The sequence below is a fragment of the Manis javanica genome, chromosome 5 (assembly GCF_040802235.1).
Source record: "Manis javanica isolate MJ-LG chromosome 5, MJ_LKY, whole genome shotgun sequence".
In the NCBI taxonomy this organism is placed as follows: Eukaryota; Metazoa; Chordata; class Mammalia; order Pholidota; family Manidae; genus Manis; species Manis javanica.
In genome coordinates, this window is record NC_133160.1 from 1,694,981 (window position 1) to 1,719,965 (window position 24,985).

General features: G+C 59.2%; 1 protein-coding gene across 1 annotated transcript in view; it reads right to left on the reverse strand.

Moving 5' to 3' along the window:
* Positions 1-24,985, reverse strand: part of CDH4 (cadherin 4) — a 471,935-nt gene that overhangs the window by 4,825 nt on the left and 442,125 nt on the right. The window contains exons 8-11 of the mRNA XM_073236383.1: positions 20,492-20,629; positions 10,885-11,070; positions 3,299-3,552; positions 2,521-2,663 (exon numbers count right to left, since the gene is read on the reverse strand). Coding sequence (XP_073092484.1) covers positions 2,521-2,663; positions 3,299-3,552; positions 10,885-11,070; positions 20,492-20,629 — 721 coding nt within the window. The remainder of the gene's footprint in view (positions 1-2,520; positions 2,664-3,298; positions 3,553-10,884; positions 11,071-20,491; positions 20,630-24,985) is intronic.

Here is a 24,985-nt window from a genome sequence, read left to right on the forward strand (position 1 = left end):
AACCCCAGCAAGCCAGCTCGGTGGCAGGCTCTGCTTCTGCCAGTGTCACTGTGGGGACAGGTGCACTGCTGAGCCCCAGAGCTCCTCAGGGGCCGCCCCACCCCCCGAGCCCCCACTGCACCCCGTCCCTGCTTCAGCCCAAGCTGACAGTGCAGGCAGACATGTGCCGGTTGGCCAGAGAGAGAGACACTAGGTGGTTCTGGGACTCATCTGCATGCCAGGCTTGGCGGGGGCAGCATCAACAGCCTCGTGTCCGGCTGAGGCAGACAGAGCAGGTAAAGGACGCCCCACAGCATGTCTCTTTAATCTTCCAGAAGATGCTTCACAGCACAGTCAAGGTGCTGCCGCTCGGTGCCTGCCTTTGGTAAGTAGATGATGGCACAGCACCGTCTGGAGAAGCAGGGACGGGCCCTGGTGGCCGGGAGGGCTCGCACCCTGTCTGGGCTGTCTTCCCCGGCTCCAGTGCTCTGACCACCTTCTAATCAAGTCTCAGCGCTTGAGTTGCTGGAGAAGGGCATGTCCAGCACAGAAGCTTCCCCGGGCCTTTCCGGAGGAACGTGGGAGGCCAGCAGGCTGGTCCCCAGGCCGCAGCTTCACCTGCTGCGGAACAAGCCTCCGTGCAGTGGCTACTCTTGCTCCTGAAGCTTTAGCTGCACTGCTGCTCCTGGAACCCACCAGGCACAGGCCTGCCTCAGGGCCTTTGCACGTGCTCTTTCCTAACCCTGGGACTCCCCCTCCTGTGCCTCCTTTCCCTGGTTTGTTCCTTCCAGCTCATAGCCAGAAGCCCTGCCGGCAACTCCCGTGCTATTTTGTTTTCTTCCAGTGCCTCTCATTCCCCAGAATCATCTGTTGATTTGTTTCTCATCTGTCTCCTGGGGCAGAGACTACTGAGTTGTCCCTCAATATCCATTTCCCTTTCTCCCTTAATTAAAGAACGGGAGTCCCAGGTTTTATCTGGGATCGCCACTGCCCAATGAGGAGACTGTATTTCTCAGCATCCCTTTCAGTGATTTGTGGCTTCATGAGTGAGTTCTGGCTTTCATGAGCCGGAGGTGGAAGTCCTTAGATGGGCAGAGTGGGCCTTGCCTTCCACACTCCTTTATTTGCCAGAATGTGGTTGTGATGGTTGGAGCATCAGCAGCCATTCTGGACCATGCTGCAGCTCACCAAGGACACCAGAGTGGCCAGAGTAAGCCTAGCTTCTCAAACCTGATTCAGGGCTGCCTGCTTCAAGTCTTCGTTTATTTGGGAAAAAGGAAACCTCAATGTTCTTGAAATTACTATAATTACTTAATTACTATGCAGCCATACCTTGTTGTAGCTCACACACTGGCCTCTGGAATGTCAGCCATGCATGGGGGATTTGCTGTTGTGTTCACTGATGGGGGATGCCTGGCACATGGCAGGAGCTCAGTGAGTAAGAGTAGCAGCAGTAATGGCGCTCACTTGGGCAGGTCCGCCACAGTGCTTAGGTGGAACTAACGCACTGAACTCTGGCAGACCCGAGTGGAGGTGGGAGGGTTCTCCCCACTTTGCAGAGGGGGAAACTGAGGCACTGAGAGGTCAAGTCTCTTCCCATCACTAAGTGGAAGTGCTGCGCTGATCTCTGGTTCCAGAACCTTCACTCTTGCCACTCTTACCACTGCTTTGCACAGGGGGCCGGGTGCCCTGAGGACTGTGGGCTGTGTTGCTCCTGGGGACCCTGGGTCCAGGGAGGGGTCGTCTCCAGCATGAGTTCCAGGACCACCTCCTGCATTCACAGGCCACGTCCCTCAGAAGGCCCAGCGCTCCTGAGCCTTCCTCCAGCCACCCGCCCAGCCCACCCTCAGCTCTGCACCCCAGACTTCTCAGGGCTCCTCGTTCCGGCTCAGGGCCCCACTGTCACCCTCTCCAAGCTCCCAGCGCTCACACCATCAGCCTGTGGCTTCTCTCATGGATGCCCGCTCTGCCTCTGGGGTCCCTCCTGGGGACCCGTGGCCCTCCTCTGAAGGCCACAAGGATCTGAGCCATGTGTGGTCAGAGCTTCGAGCGGCACCGTCCCGGGGCTGCTGAATGGTGGTGCGGGCCCCCCACCCTCTTGTCGGCACGATGCAGCCCTCTGAAGGGCTGCTCAGCTAAAAACAGGTGTGGTTCAGAGACCTCAAGGTGACAGGAGAGGAATCCAAGAAGCTGCTGAGGTCCTGAAGTTAAGCAGGGCTGCACAAGCCTCGGCCGCCTGCTGCTGCCCCTGGTAGGAGGGCAGCGGCTGAGTCAGTGAGTGTGTGGGTGAGTGTCTGGCAGATGTGTGAGCCAGTGGTCAGGCAGAGTGACCAATACTTTGAATGAATGTAGGGATGGGGATGCTGCCGCCGAGGCCCCAGCTCATGGCCTACCCAGGGCACCTGGCACCCTGACGCCACCACCCTTCCCTCCTCCAGCCCCTCTGGGTGCCAGGCAGGACCCCTCAGTCTCCCTGCCACGGAGACCAAAGCATGGCTGAGCACCCCACAGCACCCCCCCACTGCCCGGAGCGAGGCGCACCATTGTCTGCTGCCAGAAAGGTGGCCTCATAGACATTGTTTTTGATGTAGAGGGACTCGCGGTCGAGGACGGCGGCCGTGGTGATCTGACCATTGGTGGCGTTAATGTGCAGCCAGTTCGCTGGGTCTGACAGCTTTGAGTATCTGCGCAGGGAGAGGAGGGGAAGGTGAGCCAGGGACATGGAGGAGGACCCCAGGGCCCGGCCTCCCGGCCTCCCGGCCTCCCACCTGCACTTCCAGGGCTCAGCCTGGGAGCTGCACTCACTGGAGCCTTCCCTGCGGCCTGCACAGCGTCCTCTGACCACAGTGGCTCAGAGGTGGAGGGGCTACCAACCCTCACAAGGGGTCCAGGGGACAGACCCTCACCGTCCGTTTTACAGACAGGGAAAGTGATCTTGGCAGTCACTCAGCTGGTGAGCGCAAAGCCGGCGGCAGGGCCCACCTGCCCCTGGGCGCTGCTGGGGTCCAGGGCCTTTCCTCCTCCTGTGGAGACCCTGGCAGTGCTCACGGCTTGTTGAGCACTTGTGGCACCGCACCCGTGGCCTGTAGCAGGAAGGGTCGCTGAGCCTGGCTGTCCCCCGCCTGGGGACCCTGTTGCTCTCTGCCTGTGGAGACACCACGCCTCTGGGGTGTCCCTAGGTACCCACCAGGGACTTTCTGCATTGCAGGTTTCACTGGGCATATTGGGATCTTCTGTATGGAAATGGAGAGCCTGAGGGTGGAGGGTCCTTTCTGAGGGCCTGGGGTTAGGGGGGAGGCGCCCTGCTCTGGGGACCCACCTCACGGCCTGCTGCATGAACCGGTCAGGGTCCACTGCTGAAAATGTGGTCAGCACGGTGCCGGTGGGCACGCCCTCCTCCAGGCGGATCAGCTTGCGGTTGGAGGGGAAGTAGGGGGCCTCGTTGACGTCCACGACCGAGATGGTCACCCCTGCTGTGGACTGGAAGGACATCTGGATCCCACTGGCCAGGGGCGCCTGGTTGGACACCATCACAGTCAGCATGAATGCTCTGTTCAGCTCATAGTCGACCGCCTGGAATGAGAGAGGCCCGTGGGGCTCAGTTGGCACCAGCATCCATGGAGGTGGTGCCCGGGGGCCCGTCTGTCCGCCCCGCCGCCTGGTCTGTTCCTACTCTGCTGTGTGCTCAGGTGTCCCCTGGGCTCTCTTCTCTGGCTTCCCCCCAGCCTTGGCCAATGGGAGGAACGAGGACTTGGGGTGAAGCACCCCACACCCTGCCCTCCTGTCCCCCACCCCATGGTGTGCAAGCATCTGGGCTCCTTGGGGGCTGCAGCTCCTGCCAGGTGCCCCCCGCCCACAGCTCCAGCTCTCATCAGGTGCTGGGAAAGCTGTGTCCTGGCCTGTGCCCTCCAGTCAGGCACGGTTAAGGCCCCCACTGTTTGTCCAGGTGCCTCACAGTGGGTAGGAGGGGGGCTCCCAAAGATGTTCCACCAGGAACCTGTGAGTGGGACCTTATCTGGAAATGGGGTCTTTGCAGATGTAATGAAGCTAAACATCTCGAGATGAAGGTGGTCCTTTACCTGAGTCATCCTGGATTGGGGGCTGACCCCAGATCCAAGGACAGGTGCCCTCATGAGAGTGCGGAGAGGGACAGCTGAGACCGGGGGAAGGCCACGGGAAGACAGGCAGGGACAAGCACGCAGCCCGAGCCAAGGGACGCCAAAGACTGCTGGCTGCCACCGGAATCTAAGAGAGGCAGGGCGGCCCCTCCCCAGAGCCTCCGAGGGGAGCGCCGCCCTGCTGACCCCTTGTTTGGGCCACAGGCCTCCAGAAACCACGAGAGACATACTTGTGTTGTTTTGACCCACCCAGTTTGTGGTCACACAGGACACTCACACATCAGGTCTCACGGAGTCCCTTCACCCTTTGAGCATGGGCCTTAAATTAACATTATTTCCGGTTACACCCTTTTGGGGGTTCCAGTATATTTCAAGTTTAATATACTAAAGTATACAGATTCCAAATACTAAAATGGTCCCATAGTCTACAGTTCTAGGTCTGTGGGGTATTGCCAGTCCATAGGGGTATTCCTTGCATTTTGGGGAGGGAGGAAGGGATGTTGCACAGAAGCACCTGGGGCCCTGAGACTTGTCAATTTTCAGTGGCAAAGCTTGTCACAGTCACAGGAAGAAACACAACGCAACACACTGCAATCGCATTTAAAACATTCTGCTTAGACCCATGCCGGTCACATAAGCACAAGATTATTTATGGCAGAACCGCTCTCACTGGTAGAGGATGTGAACTGGAGACCACCCTGGGCGTCCCCAGCACTGGCCTGTGCGTGTGCCGCCTCGACCCGGCAGAGCTCTTTGCAACTCTAAGAAAGACTGAGATCTGCCTGGAGGGAAAGCACCAGGGAAAGCAGGACACCACTTACGCTGCCTTTTGTGTGAAAGGGGCAGGGATCTGAATCCGAGTATGGATTTGCAACTATTTGCAGGAAGGAACTCTGCAAGGATAAACCAAAAAACTTGAGAAATGGTCACCCATAAGCAGAGAGGAGGTGTGGGGTGGAGGGATATAGCTCTGATTTTGGAGCCATGCAATACCTTACATTCTCACAGTTTAGGCATTACAAATAAAATTATATAGATAAAGAGATCTCTAAAAATTGCAAACAAACTGAATTAAAAGAAACTAAGTATATATCAACTGGTAACATAACTCCCAAGAAAACAGTGATTTTGGGCAACCAGGACAGTATTTAGATGGTAGCCCTTAATGGGATTTGTTCTAAGGACAACCATCGTGAAAAAATCTTAAACTCATTGATCTTGTTGGCAGTGATTTTGGATTTGTTATTTTTTCAGCTTTTTATGTATATTGTAGGATAAAGTAAATAAGCAATTATAATAGTATTGTTAGGAACTGAGATTTCCAGTGAAAGAGAAGTAAGATATAAGAATCAAATCAATGAAGTTAAGTTAGAACTTCCGATGTTAAACTTGAATAAAATGACCGTTTGACTCAGTGAATTACATGGAGATAGTCAGTATGAGCATGTGCTTTGAAGTGTGGCATCCTCCTCTGCCCCATGAAAGCACTGCAGTTGGCAGCGATGAGCACCCCTTTTGTCCTGATGTTGGTTCCCGAATACCACTCCCTAGAGGAAGGGTTGGTCCTGGCAAGGCAGGGGATCGACAAGGTGAGCCTGGGGTGTCTGGCTGGGCCACAGTGCCAGGAAGCGCCAGGCACAGCCGGGCTGTGGTGGAAGGACCGGGGGCCAGCTGTAAGATGTCTCCACTAGCCAGGGGTCAAGACCAGCAACGACTGCAGCTGGCCAAAGCACACTACATGTGGGAGAATCCACACATTCTTCATAGTAACGAGAACGTGAACACACACACGCACATGCACACACATACACACTCTCATTTGTCACTCTAGTCGCCTGGTTAATGGCCCCCAAAGATACGCAGGTCCTGTCTCTGGAACCTGTGAATACGTCACCTTCCATGGCAGAAGGGACTTTGCAGACTTGGTGTTAAGGATCCTGAGATGGGGATGGCCCTGGATTATCTAGGTGGCCCTAAATGCAACCTCAAGGGTCTTCAGAACAGGGAGCCAGAGGGACATTTGATGCAGCAGATGGCATGTGGGGACTGAGGCGAAGATGGCTCTGGGTCTGAAGGTGGAGCAAAGCGCCACAAGCCTTGGAGTGCAAATCTCTAAGTGGGAAAAGCAAGCTGGGGGAGTCCCTGAGAGCCTCCGGAGGGGGCGCAGCCTTGCTGACACCTGACTCGGGCTCAGGGAAGCTCATTTTGGACTTCTGACTTCCACAAGTGTGAGGGAATCAACGTTCTGTGTTGAGCCTGCCCTCCTGACGCAGTTCCTTACAGCGGCCTCGGAAACAGAGACAGCGGCCACTGGCAGCTGCCCGCGCACCAGCTCTGCTCTGAGGATGGGTGGTTAAAGGTAGAGAACGTAGCTGCCGTCGCACGCTCCCTGTAGGACTCTGTATTAGCTTTGTGCTCCTATTTAGGGGCTTAAAACAAAGCCAACTTGTTAGGTCACAGCTCCAGAGGCCAGAGTCCAAAATCAGTTATGCTGGGCCAAGGTCAAGGCGTGGGTGGGGCTTGTCCCCCCCCACCCCCTGCCCAGGCCCCCAGCGCATCTCCTGGCCTTCCCCAGCCCCTGGGGGCGCAGTGCTCAGCCCCTCCCCGTCCTCTGGAGCAGCAAGCAGCCTCTCCCGGGCCTCGGGCCTCCCGCCTTCCCCCGGGGCCCTGTATTCCACTCAGGCCCGGCACCACCCATGGTCGAGGTCCTCGGCCCCATCACGTCTGCCAAGACCTTTCTGCATTGTATTCATGCGTTCCAGAGGCCAGGACGGGGCGTCTTTGGGGGCTGCTGTCCGAATCACTCTAGACCAGCATTTCAGCGTAATTGCAGGACCCTTGCTGACGGAAGAAAGCACTTCTGTACAGAAGCCTGCCAGCCAGGGAGCAGGAGCATTTTAAAAGCACCGTTTTGTGTCCCTGAAGGAGAAATTGACCATCCACAGATGACAAGACCAGCAGACCAAGGTTGGCGGGGACATGTGATCTGCGGGGGCACAGCACCACACCGCAGGCTGCTTGCTGGTCGCAGGGGCACAGGCTGTCACCACCCGAGCCCGCTGGTCAGGCTTCCATGTCATAAGCGGGACAGCCAGGCACCGGGGCCTTCCTGATGTGACTCAGCCCCGAGGCTCCCCCCAGCTCCCCTTCGGGTCTACATCCCAGGTTACAGGAAACTCAGAGAGCGAGGAACAGACCCACTGAGGCAGCGACTTGACAGACGCAGCACTCGGGGCCCCAAGCCCAACTGACCCTGTGTCCAGGGCAGATCAGAGGCGGGTGGAACGTCCTATTGTGGGAGATGCAAGAGACGTTACAACCAAATGCAATGCGGTGACCCTGTTCAGATCCAGATTTGAAAACCTGCTGCAAAGAATTTTAGAAACATTAAGGGAAATCAAATGTAGCCTTGTACCGGAGGCTGTGCAGGAAACAGGGCTGGTTGGTTTCGTCAGGTGTGGTAACAGTATGTGGCTGTGTAAGCAAAATGTATTTTTGAGGGTGATTTATGTAGACACACTCAGGGATGGAAATCATGAGGTGTAAGAGTTAAAACATATTTCAGCAAAAAATACAGACGATGCAACATGGCAACATGCTAATCACTGTGACATTTAAGCGGCAGGTGAGGCCGTGGCTGCCTCTCTTACTCCCAGGCACGCTTGGAGATTTTCGTGATAAATAGTGCGCCACTTCTGCTTAGAGGATCTTATTTGCCTGTGCCGCCAGTTTCTGCCATGAAACCAGGGTTGCTGGGCCCACCTGCAGAGCCCGCCAGCGCCCTGACCCGGCCTCCTCCGCAGCTGACTTCATCGGAACCCAAACCTGTGTGTGGGCTCCTGCAGCTGCTTGTACACCTGGTGCACCAAACCCACGACTCCTCAGTTACTGCTACTCGATAAGGTGTCACATACAAGGAGGAACATAAAACTGAGTGAGCGGTAGTGCCAGGTGGGCACCGGAGCCAGTGGGAGGTGGTTCATGAAAGCCGGATGCCTGCCCTACAGGGGCTGGGGGCAGTGGCAGAGATCAGGGTTCTGGGCTGATGCCCCATTATCTTCCCCATTGTTCCCCCACTGTCCCGGGTGACTGTGAGGAGGTCATCCATGTCTCCAGGCATGGTCTCCTAGTCCACTGAGAAAGGGGTGGTCCCTGCAGGCCCCCTGGAGCCCCCAGTGAGATGCCACATCCCTCCATGTGCACCTTGTCACAGCTGATGTCTCCTCTGCCACTGCCGGCCCTTGGGGTGGGGGCTGCAGGCTGTATTTCTGCCTCCTCAGTGCCCAGCACGGGGCCTGGTGCTTAGCCTGGTGTCAGGGGGGTGTGGGGACAGCCCGCCATTCCCCTTGTCTACCACCACTGCTCAGGTGGGTGCTGCATGCACTGTTGTCACGCCGGCAGGACTCTCCGTGGCCCAGCTGGTGGCCATGGTGGCCAGTCTGACAAAGCAGCCAGTTCAGGACAACCTGGCGCCTGGGCTGAAGACCCTGCCTGGGACCTCAGGCCGGAAACAGAGAACTTCCCCTGGGTGCAGGCTCGGCTCCTCCACCCCGGACGCTGGGTGCCTCTGAGCACACAGCACGCACCACACCCACACTGGGTCCGGGTGCCCCCGAGCCTAGCAGGGCCAACGCCTCCAGCCCCTCCCCGGGGCCGGGGGGCTACTGTGAGGCTTTGTCTGGGAACAAACCACCTGAGGAAGCCATCCTTCCCACATTTACTGGCTCGAGCCCCTGGTGGATATGGAATAATGGTGCGTGTCATGCATTAAAAACTGTGTCACAGTCTGAGGGGGATGCCTTCCAGAAAGACTATTATGACCATTAAAATCCAAAGGAGGGTAAGATAAAACATATCTGTAATGGAGAAATCAATAGGTAATTTGCTCCAACAATTTCAATCACAATGGCTGGATACGTTCACCGTTGCGGCCTGGCCGCGGCCCCCAGATGTGGTGACGACCCTTTGCTCCAAGGTCCGGGTCTGCACCCTGAAAGGCACCCTGAGGCACGGGGCGGGGTAGGGCTGGAGGGCCTCAGGGTGCATCCCTGCACCCGTGGGACAGGAGAATCAGAGGGAAAAGCTGCCATTCACGACCTTGCCCTGGGAGCCATTACTTGAACTGCGGGGCTGCAGGGAAGAAGGGGCTGGGGGGCACCAAGGGATTCCCACCACCCGGCACAGGTGTCCTGCAGAGCCCTGGAGGCCCCCCTCCTCACCCAGCACCAGCCCTGAATGCGTGCACAGTGGTGGGACGAGGCGCCGAGGCAGTCCTCTCCAGGGGTCCCCACCACGGGGGACCTGGGTCTAGACACGGAAGCTGTGCTGCTTCAGGGTAGGAAAGGCACTCCCCGTGTGCGGCCTCTGGCACGGGCCTGTCAGGAGAACACCTTGAAATCCCTGCTCCATATGCCCTCTGCAGACAGGTTTTCCTGCAGGGCTGAGCCAGGGCTGGGGGCGGGTCTGCGGTGTATGCATGCGGCCTGGCACCCGATGCTTCTAAGGACTCGGGGGCACTGTGGAATTGAAGTGACCTTCCTCATGCCCTGGGGAATGAGCCGGCGAGAAGAGCAGTCCATGATGAGGTGATCAGGATGTCAGCGGCTGAGTCTGACTATTGGCTGAGTCCCTGTTACATGCCAGGCGACATACCAAGTCTTTTATATCCAGGATCTACTCTGATGTTAGCAGTAAACCTGCATGCAGTTCCCCAGTTAGGCTTATTTTATGTATGAAGAACAGGCACAGAGAGAGTGACTGGCCCATGCCAAGGGTAAGTGAGCAAAGAGCCAGCATGGGAATCCAAGAACGTATGCCCTCCAGGCACCAGACACCCCCCGTGGGCTGGGCTGCTGGGTCCCCTACCTGCCCCTCTATGTCCCAGGCCCCCCGCCACTTCCCAGCCGTCTCCTGGAAAGGATGTCTGAAAGGGTGGTCTCTCTACCAAGGAATTTAAAACCAGTTTGAACATACTTTCTAGGTTGAAACATTTAAACAGTTTAAATTGAAATACAGAGAAAAGCACCGTATGGAATACAAACAAAAATGAAAGAAAAACAGGTGAAGTGTGGTGCCAGCTGCTGGGTTCTGTCCAGGACATGTGGTCCTTGGCTCTGGGACGGCACAACTGTGCTTGCTGTCAGCTTGGAGAGCATCGACACTCATTTTTAAATTTACATACAGTAGGATTCACTTGTGAATTGTGACAAGTGTGTAGAGTCATATACCCACCCACCAAGATCAAGATGTAGAAACCCCCCCAATTCCCTCCTGCTGCCCCTTCATGTGAAACTCTTCCCATCCCCAACGCATTTCTTGACATTAGTCTATTATCTTGACACAAGTCCTAGATAAAGAAAGCATGGGAAAGGGAAAGTGTAGGTTTAAACTGCTCAGAAAAATATACGAAAAGTCTCCAGATATTAGCAGCAAAACAAGTCCTGCAATGATTCAAAAAGAAATACTTCACAACTAAGCTGGATTTAATCTCAAGAATGCAAGGATGGTTTAATATTAGAAAATCTCTTAATGGCATTTACCTGTTAATAGGGGAAAAGTGACCTTCAGGGAGGGGATGGGACTGTAATCTTTTTTTGGGGGGTGGTGGCCCAGGCCTGCCAAGCCCTGGGAGGTCATGTGACCAGGTCCCTATGAAGGCTGCCCTGCCCTTTGCCCTGGATGTTAGGGTACACACCTAATCCAGGTGTCATTTCTGTTAAGTGTGTCCCAGTGTATGTAGTGGGGGTAGAACTTGGGATGCCTGGCAGGAGGTCAGGAGAGCACTCACCTTCACCACGGTGACCATGCCCTCATTGGTGACAGGGTCGGTGCGGATGCTGAAATGCCCTGAGGGATCCCCGCTGATGATGCGGTAAAACGCATTCCAGTTTGGTGAATGGGGCTGATCTCGGTCCATCACGGTGAGGTTTGCAACCACCACCTCCACCTGGTTTTCAGGGACTTCCCCTGCATACTGCAAAACGTAAGAAAAGACGATGTTACGGACCCGTGGGGAAGCCCGGAGAGGGCGGAAGAGATTCTCCGCCGAGCTCCGGGAGGCGCCTCTGCCTCCAGCTGCTTCCGGACGTGGTGATTCCCGTGGGTGGGCACACCCACACGTCGAGTGGCAAGGAAGCACCCCGAGAGAAAGCCCGAGGCTCATATCTGCACATGTCCCCCCCAGCCACACCTTGCCTGCACACGCATGCACACGCATGCACATGCCAGGCCTCTCTCCGAAATTCCCTTCAAACCTCTCAAGGCGACAGAAGACCCTTGCCAGGGGCTGGGCACACGAGAGACTGTAAGGATGTGGCTGTAGGGTTGGGGTGGGCAGGAGTGCAGGGGCAGAGCAGGGAGCTGCCCGTGGAATCACTTCTGGGTGCCTGCCATCCTGGCAGTCCCTGCCACAGGCTTGAGGCTCGAGGCCATTAGCTGAGGATAACCAAACACGGTGCCTCAACCCTTTGTTCCTGTCACAGAATGAGGGCTGCAAGCCACTCAATGGTAAGCCTGGTTTATGTGGCAGTGTTGGTTATGTGCAGGGGCAGACACTGTGTGTGCATGTGCATGCATGCTGTACATGCGCGCGTGCACGGCTGTTGGTGTCAGGGTGGTGGTGGACACCTGAGCACCTCCTGCCAGGTGAGAACCACAGCTCGGGGTTGGTTTCCCGGACCCGAGGCCTGTGTAGGTGTGGCGTGGCTCAGCAGGGCCCTGGGCTTGGTTTAATGCTCTGCTGTTCCTGTCTTGAAGTTCATAGTCATTTGTGAACAAGAGGCCCACATCTGACTCTGCAAGTTGCATGGCCATTCCATTCCTGTCACTGTGGAATATGCTTTTGAGCCACAAAACCCAGAGACAAAAAGTTTGGACAAATGTCCAGGGATTTCTGGTCGGATTCACAGCAGTGTGGTCCCAGCAGCGATCGCCAGGTGCCTGTATGTGCCAGCGCTGTGCCGAAGGCTCCCTGGGCTGTATTTCCCCACTTCTCAGGATGACTGTGTTCTTCACCCCGTTTTACAGATGAAGAAACCAAAGCAAGATTGCTTAAGAGACTCTGGGCCTCCAAGGGAGGCCTGGAGTGTCAGTCCTAAGGGTCAGGCCCATGCTGGTGCTGTGCCGGGCCTGGCCTCTCCCAGAAGGGTGACCCCCAGGCCCAGGCACTGTGGGGGTGCTCACGGGTGGGGCAGGAAGGAATCCAGAGGCGGGTGTGGCTGCAGCCCCTCCTCCTCCTGCATCTCCTTGCATCCTTCTGATTTCAGTCAAGCAGTGCTCAAGTCCCACAAGGCTGCCATAGACACCTGCCGTGGCACAGTGCCTCGTGGTTACAGCTGAGAAGACAGCACTACTTTTTGCCCACATGGGGCGGGGCCGCACCCAAATACACCCTTTTCCCCCCTAGAACAGGCACGTCAGTGTATGCCAAAGGGAAGGCTTCCATTTGCTCGAGGCACAGCCCTGGGCCCCTGCCCATCCAGACCCAGCTCACCATCCTGAGTGAGCCTCAAAGACCCAGGGTGCCTGGCAGTGTGTTGGGCAGCCAGCCGCTCGTCCTCTGTGTCTAAGCGCTCTTGTGGCTCTGAGTTGGCAGCCACCACCTGGCATTCTTCCCACTCTGCAACTGGCATCGACTCCGGCTCATGGGCCCGCCGCTGGGCCAGCTTCCTGCCCGGTCCAGTCTGCAGGGACCTGTGCCTTGTGGGTGAGATGGGCAGTGGGGCTGCCTTGGATGCCAGCTGATGGGCAATGTGTCCTGGCTTCTGGAGCTTTCCATTGGGAGCTTCATAGCCCCTTGCAGATCCCTGGCCCTTCAAGCCTGGCTCTGGGTCCTAGATCACTGCAGCAGTCTTCTGCCCTGTGCGTTTTAAAATGTGAGCCTCAGCTGGTGGTTGGGGTGGGGCTCTGGGGTGCAAGGAACAGAAAACTGGGTGACAGGTGCTTGACTGTCCTGGAACACAGGGAGATTGAGGGCCACGACGGCTGTGGGTGATTCCGTGTCCCAGTGACGTCAGGACTGGTGGCTCCACCCTTCTCTGGCCTCCTTAAGGTCTGAATGCTGCAGCTCAGCCCGCCGTGTCCATATCACATGGCCATGCCGGCACGTCTTCCAATTGGTAGTATCTGCCTTAGGCAGAATGTTCATGGACAAGGATGCCGAGACCCAGAAGGTTCTGTTCCCAGGCACGCTGCTGAGGAGGAGGAGACAATGTGGTTTGCTGACCAAGCTGTGCTGAGTGAGAGTACAGCCAGGGGGATGCAGGGGGTGTGGGGGGGCGTGGGGGGGACATAGGGAGATGTGAAGGCCCCAGCTGTGGGGAGCGGCATTCGGGTACACGTGGTGCTGGCCATGCAGACGGTGGCCAGCGAATGAACAAACACACAGGCGAGTGAGCCATCAGCCGTCGTGCGAATGCGCAACAGGGCCGTGCCTGTGTTCCACTAAAGGCAGAAATGCCATATGCCAGAACCCAAGGCCGGGCCAGTGGCCCCATCCAGGCCAACCCCAGACAAGTGCATGGTCTTCGCCGGGTTCAGAGGCCCAGAAGTCCTTTAATCGGCCACCTGGATTCTGGGACACCCACACTTGGCCGAGAACCCAGCAGCCGGCACACGGGCCTCCAAATCCTGATGCTGTCACCCTGTTAGCAAGACAGGCTGTGGACTTATCCCGAGTGGGATGGACGCCCGGCAGCCGGCGGCCGTCTGTGGCAGCACGAGAGCCTTTCACGGGACCTGGAGGCACAGGCGTGGGAGCAGCAGGGGCGGTTGCTGTGGCGGCTTCCACGCCCTGTGCTGCTGGTCCTCGCAGCAGCCAGGCGCCCAGGCCGGGCTTTTCGGAGGCGCCTTGGGCAGCAACTTCTTTCCCTTCGTCAAATGCTTGTTGCATGTTCCCCGCCAGGCGCTGGGGACTCGTGGGGAGTGAGGTGGACAGGGCCCTGCCCTGGGAGCTGATTGCTCATGGGACTTCAGGGTGCCACGTTGGCCAGTATCATGGTGCCCACCGGAGGGCCACTAGGGCTCTTCAGCTTAATGACCAGAGACCCAGAGTGGGAGTCTCAGGGAGGGGTCATGCTGGCAGTGGGGGGAAAGGGGGACCCTGCCTGACGGTCCTGCAGGACTCAGCATGGGAGAGAGAGCAGCCCTGCAAGGCTGCAGCCAGGCCTCTGGCAGATGACCGTGGGCGGGGGGCATTCAGAGGGGACTTTGCTGAGGCCTGGCCGTGGGATCAGGGGCTGAGGGAAGGGTTGGGGCCAGGGAGTGGGTCGTGCTGGGGAGGCACAGGGCTGCACCAGGCTGCAGCTTGTGCGGGTGACCTGGCCCCTGGGAGCTCTCAGAGGACCAGAGCTGTGGGGTGGCTGGTAGTCTTTCCGTGGTCCTCAGAGAGAGGGGAGCTGGGCAGATGTGGTGGTAGGAGGGCCTTGGGGGGGGTGCTCTGCAGGCCTCCACAGTCGTCCCTCAAGTGGTCTGGAGGCAGGAAGGTGCTTGCACAGCACCCCCTCACCATCACTGTGAGTGAGGCCAGCAGAGGACTCAAGGCCAATGACCCCTCTTTCCCCAGGGCCATTCCCTCTGCCAGGACATCACCATGTCCCCAGAGCAGCCTGCCTGGGGTTGCCTGTGACCCTGGCAGGGTCCCTTCACTCAGAGGTGGGGCATTATTGCTGGCTCTGGTTTAGCTCTGTTGCCACCCACCAGCTGTGTGCCCATAGCTGAAGGGCTGGTCTTGTCATCAAAATGGGTGGGGAGGGATGGCAGAGAATGCACCCTAGGCGCCTGGCATGCTCAGGGTTTCAGGGAGGGGGTGCACCACGCCCGGCCAGGCTCTGGCCCGGAGCCCAGCCTCCTCACTGCAAGGGAGGGACACGCCTGCCCAGGGCCCAGCTCACCGCGGGCGAGAGGTGGCGGTGCCCAGGGGCCCCTCCCATGCTGGGCCAAGCTGCCTGCCTGGGAGCCCATCAAGGTGAGCTCAGCGTTGGCTTGGCTCTGAGTGGCTGTGTGGCCTCCGCGCAGTTCCTCGGCCCTCTGGGCCTGTTTCTCAAGGGAGGACCTGGGCCTGGTGCTTGCTGCCCACTTCCCAGGAAGGCAGGAGGAGCCTGTGAGCAGGGTCAGAGCTCCTCACACCTTCTGAAGGAGGGACAACCAGGATCCCCCCCGTCCTGGGCACGGCACCCTGACTTTCCTTAAGGGCTTGGTGGGCAAGGAGGACTACCACAGGGGCTGGCAAACAGGGCTGAGTTCAGCCCACAGTCTGTTTGGTCAATAAAGTTTTATTGGCACACATCTATTCATTTATGTGTTGTGGCTGGGCTGAGTAGTTGTGACGAAGAATGTATGTTCTCCAAGTAAAAAATATTTAGGTTTTTGTGAGATGAGTTTTCTTGGCTTAAGTTGCCAGGGTCAGTGCAGTGGCCACCTGGGAAGCCGCCTGGCTCCCTAGCGCCTTTCGAATTCCCTTATTTTCCAGAAACTTGCTTCTCAGCCTCCTCTACAGCCACACCTTGATCAGGGGACCAAGGACTGGCCTGCCGACAGATTCACAAGCGAGGCAGAGGCCTGTGCCTCAGTGCCTGAAGTGGCAGGAGGCGGGCGGTCACACCATGGACCCTGTGCCTGGTGGGTGACAGGTGTGGGGGGCCCTCCTGGAGAAGCCTCCATGCGTGACACATGTGGCCCTCAGGTTTCATGCCCACTCACATCCCCTGGCAGCTTCCCTCTGTTTGAATGACGGGTGGATTCTGGTGTTATCTCCTGAGATCCCCCCAGCCCTGGCCCCTCCCTGGCACCGTCTAAGGGGCACTGCACCTGGCAAGGGTCCCACTGGGCCCCTCTGCCTGCTCTGTTGAGGTCCCCTGGAGGGGGGTTTCCATCCCTGAGAATCATGAGCCTCTGGTTTCATGGCACGGGGGACAGCCATGTGTCTCTGAGTGTGATTCCTTCCAGACTTCTGGGTGAAGTTTATTCGAAAAGTCTATTTTAATTCATGCAAGTTTAATAAAGGTTCACAAAGAAGGGCCTTAAGCTAATAAATCTGGTTTAGGATTTTCTTATTAACCTTGCCCTAGCCATAATGACTTTTTAATTTAATTTTTCAGGTTCTCAGGCACAGGGAAAGCCTCCCCGGGCCCCATGGGATGCCAAGGAGATATTTAGCAAAGGAGGAATTTTAAGAGCATTGGAACTGAATTTCTCGCCTAGACGGCAAGCCAGAACTCAAATGTGGCCCTGTCCCAAGGCAGGACGGGCTCCATTGTTGCTCACTAGCCTTCTAGCACCGTCCCAGCTCGGTGGCACCAATGTGCCTGCTCCGGGGAGAAGTCAGGTCAGCATAGAGGGGGATTCGGGTGAGGACTGACGCCCGGCCAGCCATCAGGGGAGACCCTCAGCTGGGCCGAGGGGACATGGTGGAAGAGCCTGTCTGCATGCCAGACCCTTGGACCCTCAAGGCACCTGTGCCATGTGGGACACTGAGACCCACGTAGTGCTTTTGTTCCTAATGAGGACTTGACCCTCCCCCAGCCACCCCTTGGGGTGCCGGACAGCGCCTTCTCCCCCGCCCTGGGCCCTGGTATTGATGAGCGCATCTAACTGGGAGGGGGTGCTTTGAAAGGTTTTTGTGTTTGACCTCATTTTATTGGTGCTCACCACCTCCTGCCCCTGTGATGGAAGTCGGAGGACCCACCAGCCGCGGCATTTTCAGAGCAGAGCATGTCATCGTTCAAGGTGTGACCGTTTGTGGAGACCAGCAGACAATGCCTCCAGGGGGTGTTACCCCTCAGGGTGAACTGGTGACGCGGTTCTGGTGTGCACAGCCCAAGGCCACACATCTGGGGCCACATGGAGCGGGACTTCCTGAGCAGGAGGGCCTCCTGTGGGCATGTGTGCGGAACTCAGGGTCTTCAGGCCTCCCTCCAGGACCCTGGGGCTTGGGGCGCGCTCTGCAGATGGTGCCCTGGGGGCCGCCAGCCCCCACCCCGGCAGATGCGGTTCCCACCCTCCAGGGGGTGCTGAGTGTCACGTGGGCCGGCTGAGTGACCCAACGGCCTGCAGTGGGCAGCAAGCACCCCTTGTGCGCAGTGGAGGCGGGAGGAAAATGACTTTTAATTAACATTTAAGAATAGGAATCAGATCATGCAAATCCCCTGATGCCTCTTCAGCTCTGCTGATTGTTCTTGATTAAGCTCCATAAAAATAGCTAAATAGCTGGGCTGTGTGTGTGTGTGTGTGTGTGAGTGTGTGTGTGTGCTGGGGGTGGGGTGGTGGCCAGCCCTCGGCCCCACCCACCCCACTATGCCAAGCACAGTGTCCCGGGGCCCTGCTGGCACTGTCTCAAGGGGCACATGTCACGGTCCGCCCCGATGCTGGGTATTTACAGGTGCCTCGTGTTTGCCATGTGACCCAGGCACGGGGATATTAGCACTTGGATGGGGATGCAGCGCCCCCGGCTGGCCTGTGCTGGCAGGTGCAGAGGACCCAGGCTAGGCTCCGTTACAGAGGGGGTGGAAGACACCCCTGTCTTGGAAGCAAGGTGTGGTACAGAGGTGCGGCCCAAGATTCCAAGAGACCCGGGTTCGCCTCCATCTCACCTGTGACCTTGGGCAGCCCGGGCCTAACCCCCTGGGTGGCCTCTGAGGGAGAAAGAGGCGATCGGTGTTCCTCGATGACCCCACAGCCCTGTCAGAGACACGCCCTAGAAAACACTGCGAAGCTGTGAGATGTGATGGCCGGGACGCATGTGATGTATGTGCACACTGCTCAGAGGGAATTACGTGGCCAGGGCGTGAGCAGGCACGTGGAGACAGAGCCAGCAGGGTGGTGTGCCCAGATGCCCCTTCTCCTATTCCTATTCTTACCACTTTTCTGGGAGCTTGAAATTATTTCTAAATAAGCCCTGAAAAATATTCCAAGGTGTTCAGAATCTACAGATGTGGGAAGGTCTCCCAAGACATGTCGTGAGTGAGAAAAACACCACAGCACATGGCGTAGAGGGAAAGCCCCAGGTCTGGGGTGGGAAGGTCTCTTTCTTCACGGTGAGTCACTGTATTTCTTTCATGTGGCTGTACCGTGTCCGTGTGTGCGAACTACCCGAGAACTCTGTGATTAGATGAAGTGTGTGGTGTGGTGGGTTTTGCTCACAGAAGGTCCCGAGCTCAAAGCTGAAGAGCCTCTCAGGAAGGGCGGGAGTGCCCACGACAGCCCAGACATGAACTTGGGTCCCAGAGGCATCGTGCCGGAGGAAAGAGGCCAGCTTCCGGGACACGGGTGCTGCATGACTCTACGTTGGTGGTGTTCCAGGATAGGCGAGCGAGCTCAGCGACGGTCCTGGGCTGGGGCACGGGGCTGCTGCTGGCCGGTGGGAACTTTCCCTCCAGGTGTGCACGTCACTCTGTGGGCACATCACACCTCCACCCAAAAACTCCCTCTGACTCGGAGCACGAGGCCAGCAGGTTCTATCTGGGAGCCTGCGTCATGGAGTTGGTGGGACGTGCCTGCGTTGCTCCTGGTAAATTAGATGGAATAGGCCCTTTTGGGGTGGGAGGGTGCCTGAGGGTCCTGATGGTCCCATGTGGAGGTCTGTGCTTCTCCTTCCATTACGGTGGCCCCTAGCGTCTGTTGGGTTACCCGCCCTCCTGGGTGGGCTGCAAACTTCTCCAGAGCACCTTGCTGCAAGCATGGAGGCACGAACCCCATTTGGAGATGGGGGTGCTGAGGCTTGGGCAGGATGGGGAGGTGGGCGGGGCTCCAAGCCCCCTTTCTAGTCTCTAGGGCGCTTGCAGGTCCCGGCTCCCTGCGATGTATCAAACCTCGTGTGACCAGAGGTGACCAGGAGGGATGGGCTGAGCCCTCCCCTTCTCAGGTCACCACAGCGCCCCATACCCTGAAGCACATTTGCTCCCGTCAGGGACAGTCGGCTTGGCCTCCTTCTGCCCTGGTTTCCATGGTGACCATGCCACTCCTGAGGCTGATTCCTGGGGGCACTTGGCGACTGACCCTGCTGCCCACTGCAGGCTGGCACCAGAACAAGACTGTGTTCCTGGGAACGTTGTCCTCACACCTGGGCACCTGCCCTGGACCATCTGAGACCCCTGCCTCAGCAGATGGGTCCTGAGCACCGTGGTGCCCACCCACAGCCCCACGATGGCACAGATACCTGGCTTGGTGCCAGCTCCCCTCTTCACTGGAAGGTTTACCTTGGGCAAGGCTGCCCTGCATAAAGGGGGCTAAATGGTGCCCACCTGGGATGAGCTGGCCTAGGCCATACACCAGCGTGGCCTGGATGTCCTACAGATGGCGTATGTTCCTGTCATTGTCACAGAAGGTGGCACATGACGGAAGGAGGAAGGACAGCCTGTCTGCCTATCCAGGTGTGCACGAGGTCCCGCTGGGTCTTGGGGCCTGGGCACCGGTGTTCTCCCAGGACTCCTAGTGAGCTGCCTCCCCCACGTCTAAACTCCCGGGACGCTTTCCCACCATCGCCCACAGGGGCACATAGAGACGGAGTCCACTGCCCCGAATGTGCTGCCAGGTGCTTGAGCAGCTCCGTCCGCGCGGCGATCTGCCATGTGCCCACCAGATGGCGCTGTGTCCCCACGGCCGCCGCCGCCGCACTGCCTCCCCGGGACGCCCTCTGCGGCCGGTCCAGATGCGGGATGTAGGGGAAGCAGGGGTGCAGGAGGGGGGCTCGGACCCCGCAGTGGGAGGGATGCCGGCCTGTGAGATGCCCTCGAGGCCCGCTGATCAGCCCACTGGGAGGAGAGGGGCGGCTCCTCTGCTCCCCAACCTCCCTTTCCCTCCCACCCCGGCTTCTGCACAATGACAGCATGGCTGCTGGGGGCCAGTCCCAGCGGCTCCCGCTTCCCGGCTGTGTGGGTTTGGGCAAGTGACAGCCTCTCTGAGCCTTGGTGACCTTTCCACAACTGGGTCCCGACCCTCACAGCTGGGGGATTCCGACCGGGCCGCCCTGGCCAGTGCTTGCGGGCGGCGGGGGTGGCGGGGACATCTTATTACTGGTCCTATCGCTGCTGTTCTGCCCTCATCCACTGCGCCCTCGGGTGGCCTGGCCCCCGGGAGGGGTGGCTCCCAGAAGGCGACCTGACGTCCTCGGGGCACCCTCAACCTCCGTGCACCGCTCTGGGAGCCCGTGCCGCCCCTGCCGCCCGCCTGTCCTGGCCCAAGCCTGCGGCCGTGCTGACGGGCAGCTGCGGGGACGGCGCCTGTGCTCGCTGCCCAGGTGCCTCTAGACGCGCCGACCACGGCTGGGCACCGGGCCGTCCCCTCGGCGGGGCCTCTGCTCCCGTTACCGCCAAGCGCCGCCATCTGCAGCAAGGAGAGAGGCACTGCGGCCACACCGAGCTGCGGCCACGGCCACCGTCGCGGGCGGTGAAGGCACTCACCGTGCTCGCGGCGAACTCTGGCGGGTTGTCGTTCACATCTGTCACCGTCACGATGGCCGTGGCTGTGTTCGAGAGGCCGTAGTTAAGGTTCCCTTCCATGTCTGTGGCCTGAACGATGACCGTGTACTGCTGGACTTTCTAGGAGGGAGTTGGAAAAAACGGGGCATCAGTTTGGGGGGCAGTTTCAGGCTGTTTATATCTTTATCAAGGAGATCGGCTCCAAGGATGGGGCTCCTGCCGCCGGCCCCCCTCCTGCGGGCGGTGCATGGGTGCAGGGCCCTCTGGGAGCCGCCGGCTGACCGCCCGATGGGAGGGCCTCCTCGCCGCCTGCTGTGGGCGTGGCGCGGTGTGACTGGGTCCGCCTGTTCCACCCTGGCAGCCAGGCTTCCGTGGGCACAGATCACATGTGGTGCCGGCCAGAAAGGGGAGGACGGGGCCCCGCGGAGCACGCGCTGCATTCGGTCTGGAAAGCAGGGATGGACCGTCGGCCAAGAGAGGGACAAGCCCACAGACGTGTCCGCAAGCACCTCAGTTCTTCAGCACGTTCAGGGGCCAGCTCACCCGTCTGCCTCCATCACTGGCCTTCTGTGCCTTCACAGCCCAGCCACTGACCCTGAACCACTCAGTTTTTTGTGCTCTGTGGGTGCTGCCACTGTGCCCTGGCCCTGCCCTCGTGTTGTCGGGAGCCTGCTCTGGCGGTGCCTCTGAGGGGGAGTCTCAGGCCCCTGTCCTCGGGAGCTGCCTCGGGGCATTCACTCCACAAGTGGGACCCACCTCTCCGGGGAGCCCCGGAGCACCTGAGGACAGCGTCTCACTCAGCTGTGTGCCGGGGACCCAGCCCAGGACCTGCGACAGTGTCTGCTAAGGGAATCAAGCACATGTCTAAAACAGTGGACATCTGTGAAAATGGGTACAACTTGCAACCACAGAGACATGAGAAAAACAGAAATGGCTCGTTTATGCGGGCACTCCCTCATACTGCAGTTCTTCACAGGGATGAACACTTCCTTCCCTCTTCCTCTGCCCCCTCCAAGCCCCCCACATGCCCATCCATCATCCCACCTGTCATCTATGGAGACCCCTTCTTGTGTCAGGTGGGTCACAGCCACCCCGTCAGGTGGCTGACGTCCCCTCGTCTGTTTAGGCGATAAGGGAACCTGGGGGCAGGGAAAGAGGCTTCCCTTGGGAGGTGCCTTCGGGGCGGTTCCTGACCCAAGAGCGTGGGGCTCACCACACAGGCTGTGGGAACACCGAGCATGTGGCCCTGCCCGTCACACAGATGGGACACGGTCACACGATCTGCCAGCACCCACAGCAAATCCCGGCCAGCGGTGGGGGGTTGCCTCGTGGCTTCCAGCTTCTGCACGGGGAGGGCCTACCTGAAGACACCACCAGTGGGGGAAATGGAGCTGAGATGAGGGCCAGGTGGTGAATCCCCACAGAGTGCCTGGATCTAGCCGGGCCTGAAGCTGCACTTTGTGTGTTCAGTCACACAAGCCAGTGATTCCCCTTTTGTCTGAACCAGCTGAAGGTGGCTTCTGTCTTTTGCCACAGAAGGGAGCTCCACCTCCTGCCTGTTTCTGTCACCCCGTTTATGTGGGGCCTTATTAGGGGAAGAACAGCAGGATGACGGGGCGCCTGGTGCAGGAAAATACAAGATTCTGCTGATACCCTCAGCGCACCCCAGAGCACCACGTCCCCTGAGCCCCTCAGGCCCTGCCTCTGCAGACCTCCTGACCCAGGCCCCCTGGAGTCACCCTCCTCAGCGGCCAACTCCAGGCCCTCTGCGGGTTCTTACCCTGTGAGGAGGACTTGCTTGTGCTTCAATAAATACATTTCAGAGCAAAGTTTTCAGTCCTAACTTATACGCATGCTTTTAAAGGTCCGTCTGTGAATGTCCGAGCGCTGCCACAACGCGCCTTCGGGCCCAGCTGCCGGGGCCGAGACCCCGCTCCCTGCAGGGGCCTCCACGGCGCCTCGCCGAATGCAGCGGAGCCTGCGGCCCAGAGACACACAGCGAGCCGCGCTGAGCGCCTGCCCCGGCCGCCTGGCTGGCACCGCTGAAACCACCAGTCAGCGGCTCCCGTGCTAGAACCTGGCTCTGCTCCTGGGGCGGAAGCAGGGGCCTGGGGGCCACTAGCCCCCGCGGAGGACGGCGCCTCACTGGCCCTCCTCCTCCTCCTCGCCCACTGGGCTGCAGCCTCAGGGCCTCCTTGCTGCCCCTCAAGGGCGCTGACCGTCCCCACCCAGGGCCCGCGAGGGCTGCGCCCAGGCCGACACTGCGGAGCACCGTCCCGCCACCTCGGGTGAACCAGCAGCTCCACGCACGCCGGCTCGCCCCTCCCACCCCAGCCCCGCCCACCCTGCTCGCTATGCCACGCCTCCCCTCGCCTGCTCACCCCGCCCACCCTGCTCACTATGCCCACCCCTAGCCCCGCCCCCGTCAGCTCGCCCCGCCCACCCCGCTCCCCGCGGCCCAGCGTTTCTGGAGCCGCGCCGCCTGCCCTCAGCCTGCTGACACCCGCCTTGCGGGGCCTCCAGCGCCCAGGACTCGTGTTCACCGCCCCCTCCCGGGTCTAGGGCGCACCCGCACAGCGCCGGGGTTCTGTGGGAATTCTGTCTGGCCCCCTCCAGCGCTAACGGCCGGGCACAGCCTTGCGCTGTCCGTGCGTGTAGCTCGTTTCCAGCTGCCTGGGTTGAGGACAGTGGTGAGGACGGGGAAGCAGCTTGGACAGGCCGGTCCTGGAGGGGCAGGGCACGGGAGGGCTGGGCACTGGGGGCGCCCCTCCGGCGGACCCACACCTCGGGTCTGGCCACAGACGTGTTTGCAGAGCTCCGGGAGGACCAACCACAGCGGGCAGAATGGGCAGAGGGCCCTGCCAACTCCTTGATCTTGAACCTCTGGCCTCCCGAACGTGAGAGAATCCGTTTCTGGGGTTTGAGGGCACCCGGCTCGTGGCACTTGGCTAGGGCCGTTCCAGGAACCTAGTGTCGGCCTTAGGGTGGGTCCCTTCCTGGAGCTGCAGGAGGGAACGAAAGCGTCTGTCGTGGCCCCTCTCCCCAGCTCGGTGAGGCTTCCTGTGTGACCCCGGGGGCCCTGCCCGCGGGGCTCTGCTCCTCTGACCACCTGGTGGGAAGGACCTCCCGGAGCACATGTGGACAGGAGCCATCAAACCTCACTCCCAGCCTGGCTTTTCAGGCCCAGCGGCCGCTCCAAGGGCCCAGAGCAGAAAACACAGGACACAGGCGCACAGCGGAGGGAGGGCTTTAGCCAGAGAGGAAGGTCAGCCCTGGGAACAGCTGTCGAGTGACGGCGGCAGGAAGTCCCTTCTCCAAACTTCGCCATCTCCCTATTCATTGAATCAGTCTCTCGTTGGGACCACCATGGACTAGGGCCCTCAGAAGGCACTGAAGAGACCTCATCTCAGAGACACAGGGACCTGTGTGTGAATGTGCATGCATATGCGTGTGTGACACCGAGCGCATGCATACGTATGCGTGTGCGTATATGTTCATATGCGTGTGTGCAGGTGTATAAATTACACGTGTGTATGCCTGTGTGTGCTTGCAGTCGGCTGCCACTAGAGGGCGAGCCGGCCCTGCTTTTGGGAGCAGGTTGGGAGCGGGGTGTGGGGGGGTCTTTCTCCCTTCCCCATCGGTTGGGTGGGGGCAGGAAGAAAATCCCGCAAGGACGAGAAAGCGAGGGCAGGAACCAGCAGGCCCCGGTCGTCCCGTGGCAGGGCCCGAGACCCAGCCCAGCTCGCCTGCTTGTGGGATGGGTGGGGTTGCAGGAGCCCTTGGTGGGGCGGCTGGTCAGACTCCCCAGCTGTGGTTTTTGTTTGAAAAAGTACACTTTTCAGACCCAATAATGGCCACCATTTTCTTTTTCACTAAATGCCCTCTGGAATGGTATTCAGAGGCGACGGGTGGGTGGCAGGCCCTGCACGGTCCTCAGAGAGTGGGCGGTTCCCCCTTGCAAGGTTGTCCAGTCTTAGCGCGACTGGGCTGGCGTGGGTTTGATGTATCTATTAAAAAGCTGTCCCCAGGGCCTTGTTCTGGGCCTACAGTGCATGTCACCATCTGTGTGAGGCCCGGGGAGGGAGCCCTGAGTGAGCGGGCGGTGGGGGCTGCTTTCCGTGCTGTCCCAGGTGGCCTCGCAGACCGTGCTGGCAGCGGGTGCACCTGCCCCCCCTCAGCATCCCCACCCCTTCTCTGACCAGCCCTGGGGATCAGGGCTGCAACATCACCCTCCCTACATTGCAGCACACCAAACTGAGGAGGCTGATGACTCCCCAAGGCCAGGGCTTGTGATCAGGGTGCCTGGGCCTGGCCTTTGGGGTCTGGGGTCCCAGCAACTGCTTCCTGGGCCCTCCTGGGATAGATGCCTCTGGACCCAGCTCTGGCCCGGTGTTCCTTCCACAGGCTGAGTTAGGCTGCCTCTGTTATCCGTGTCAACCCGATGGAGCTGGGAGGAGGCGGCTGGGTGGGGGTGGG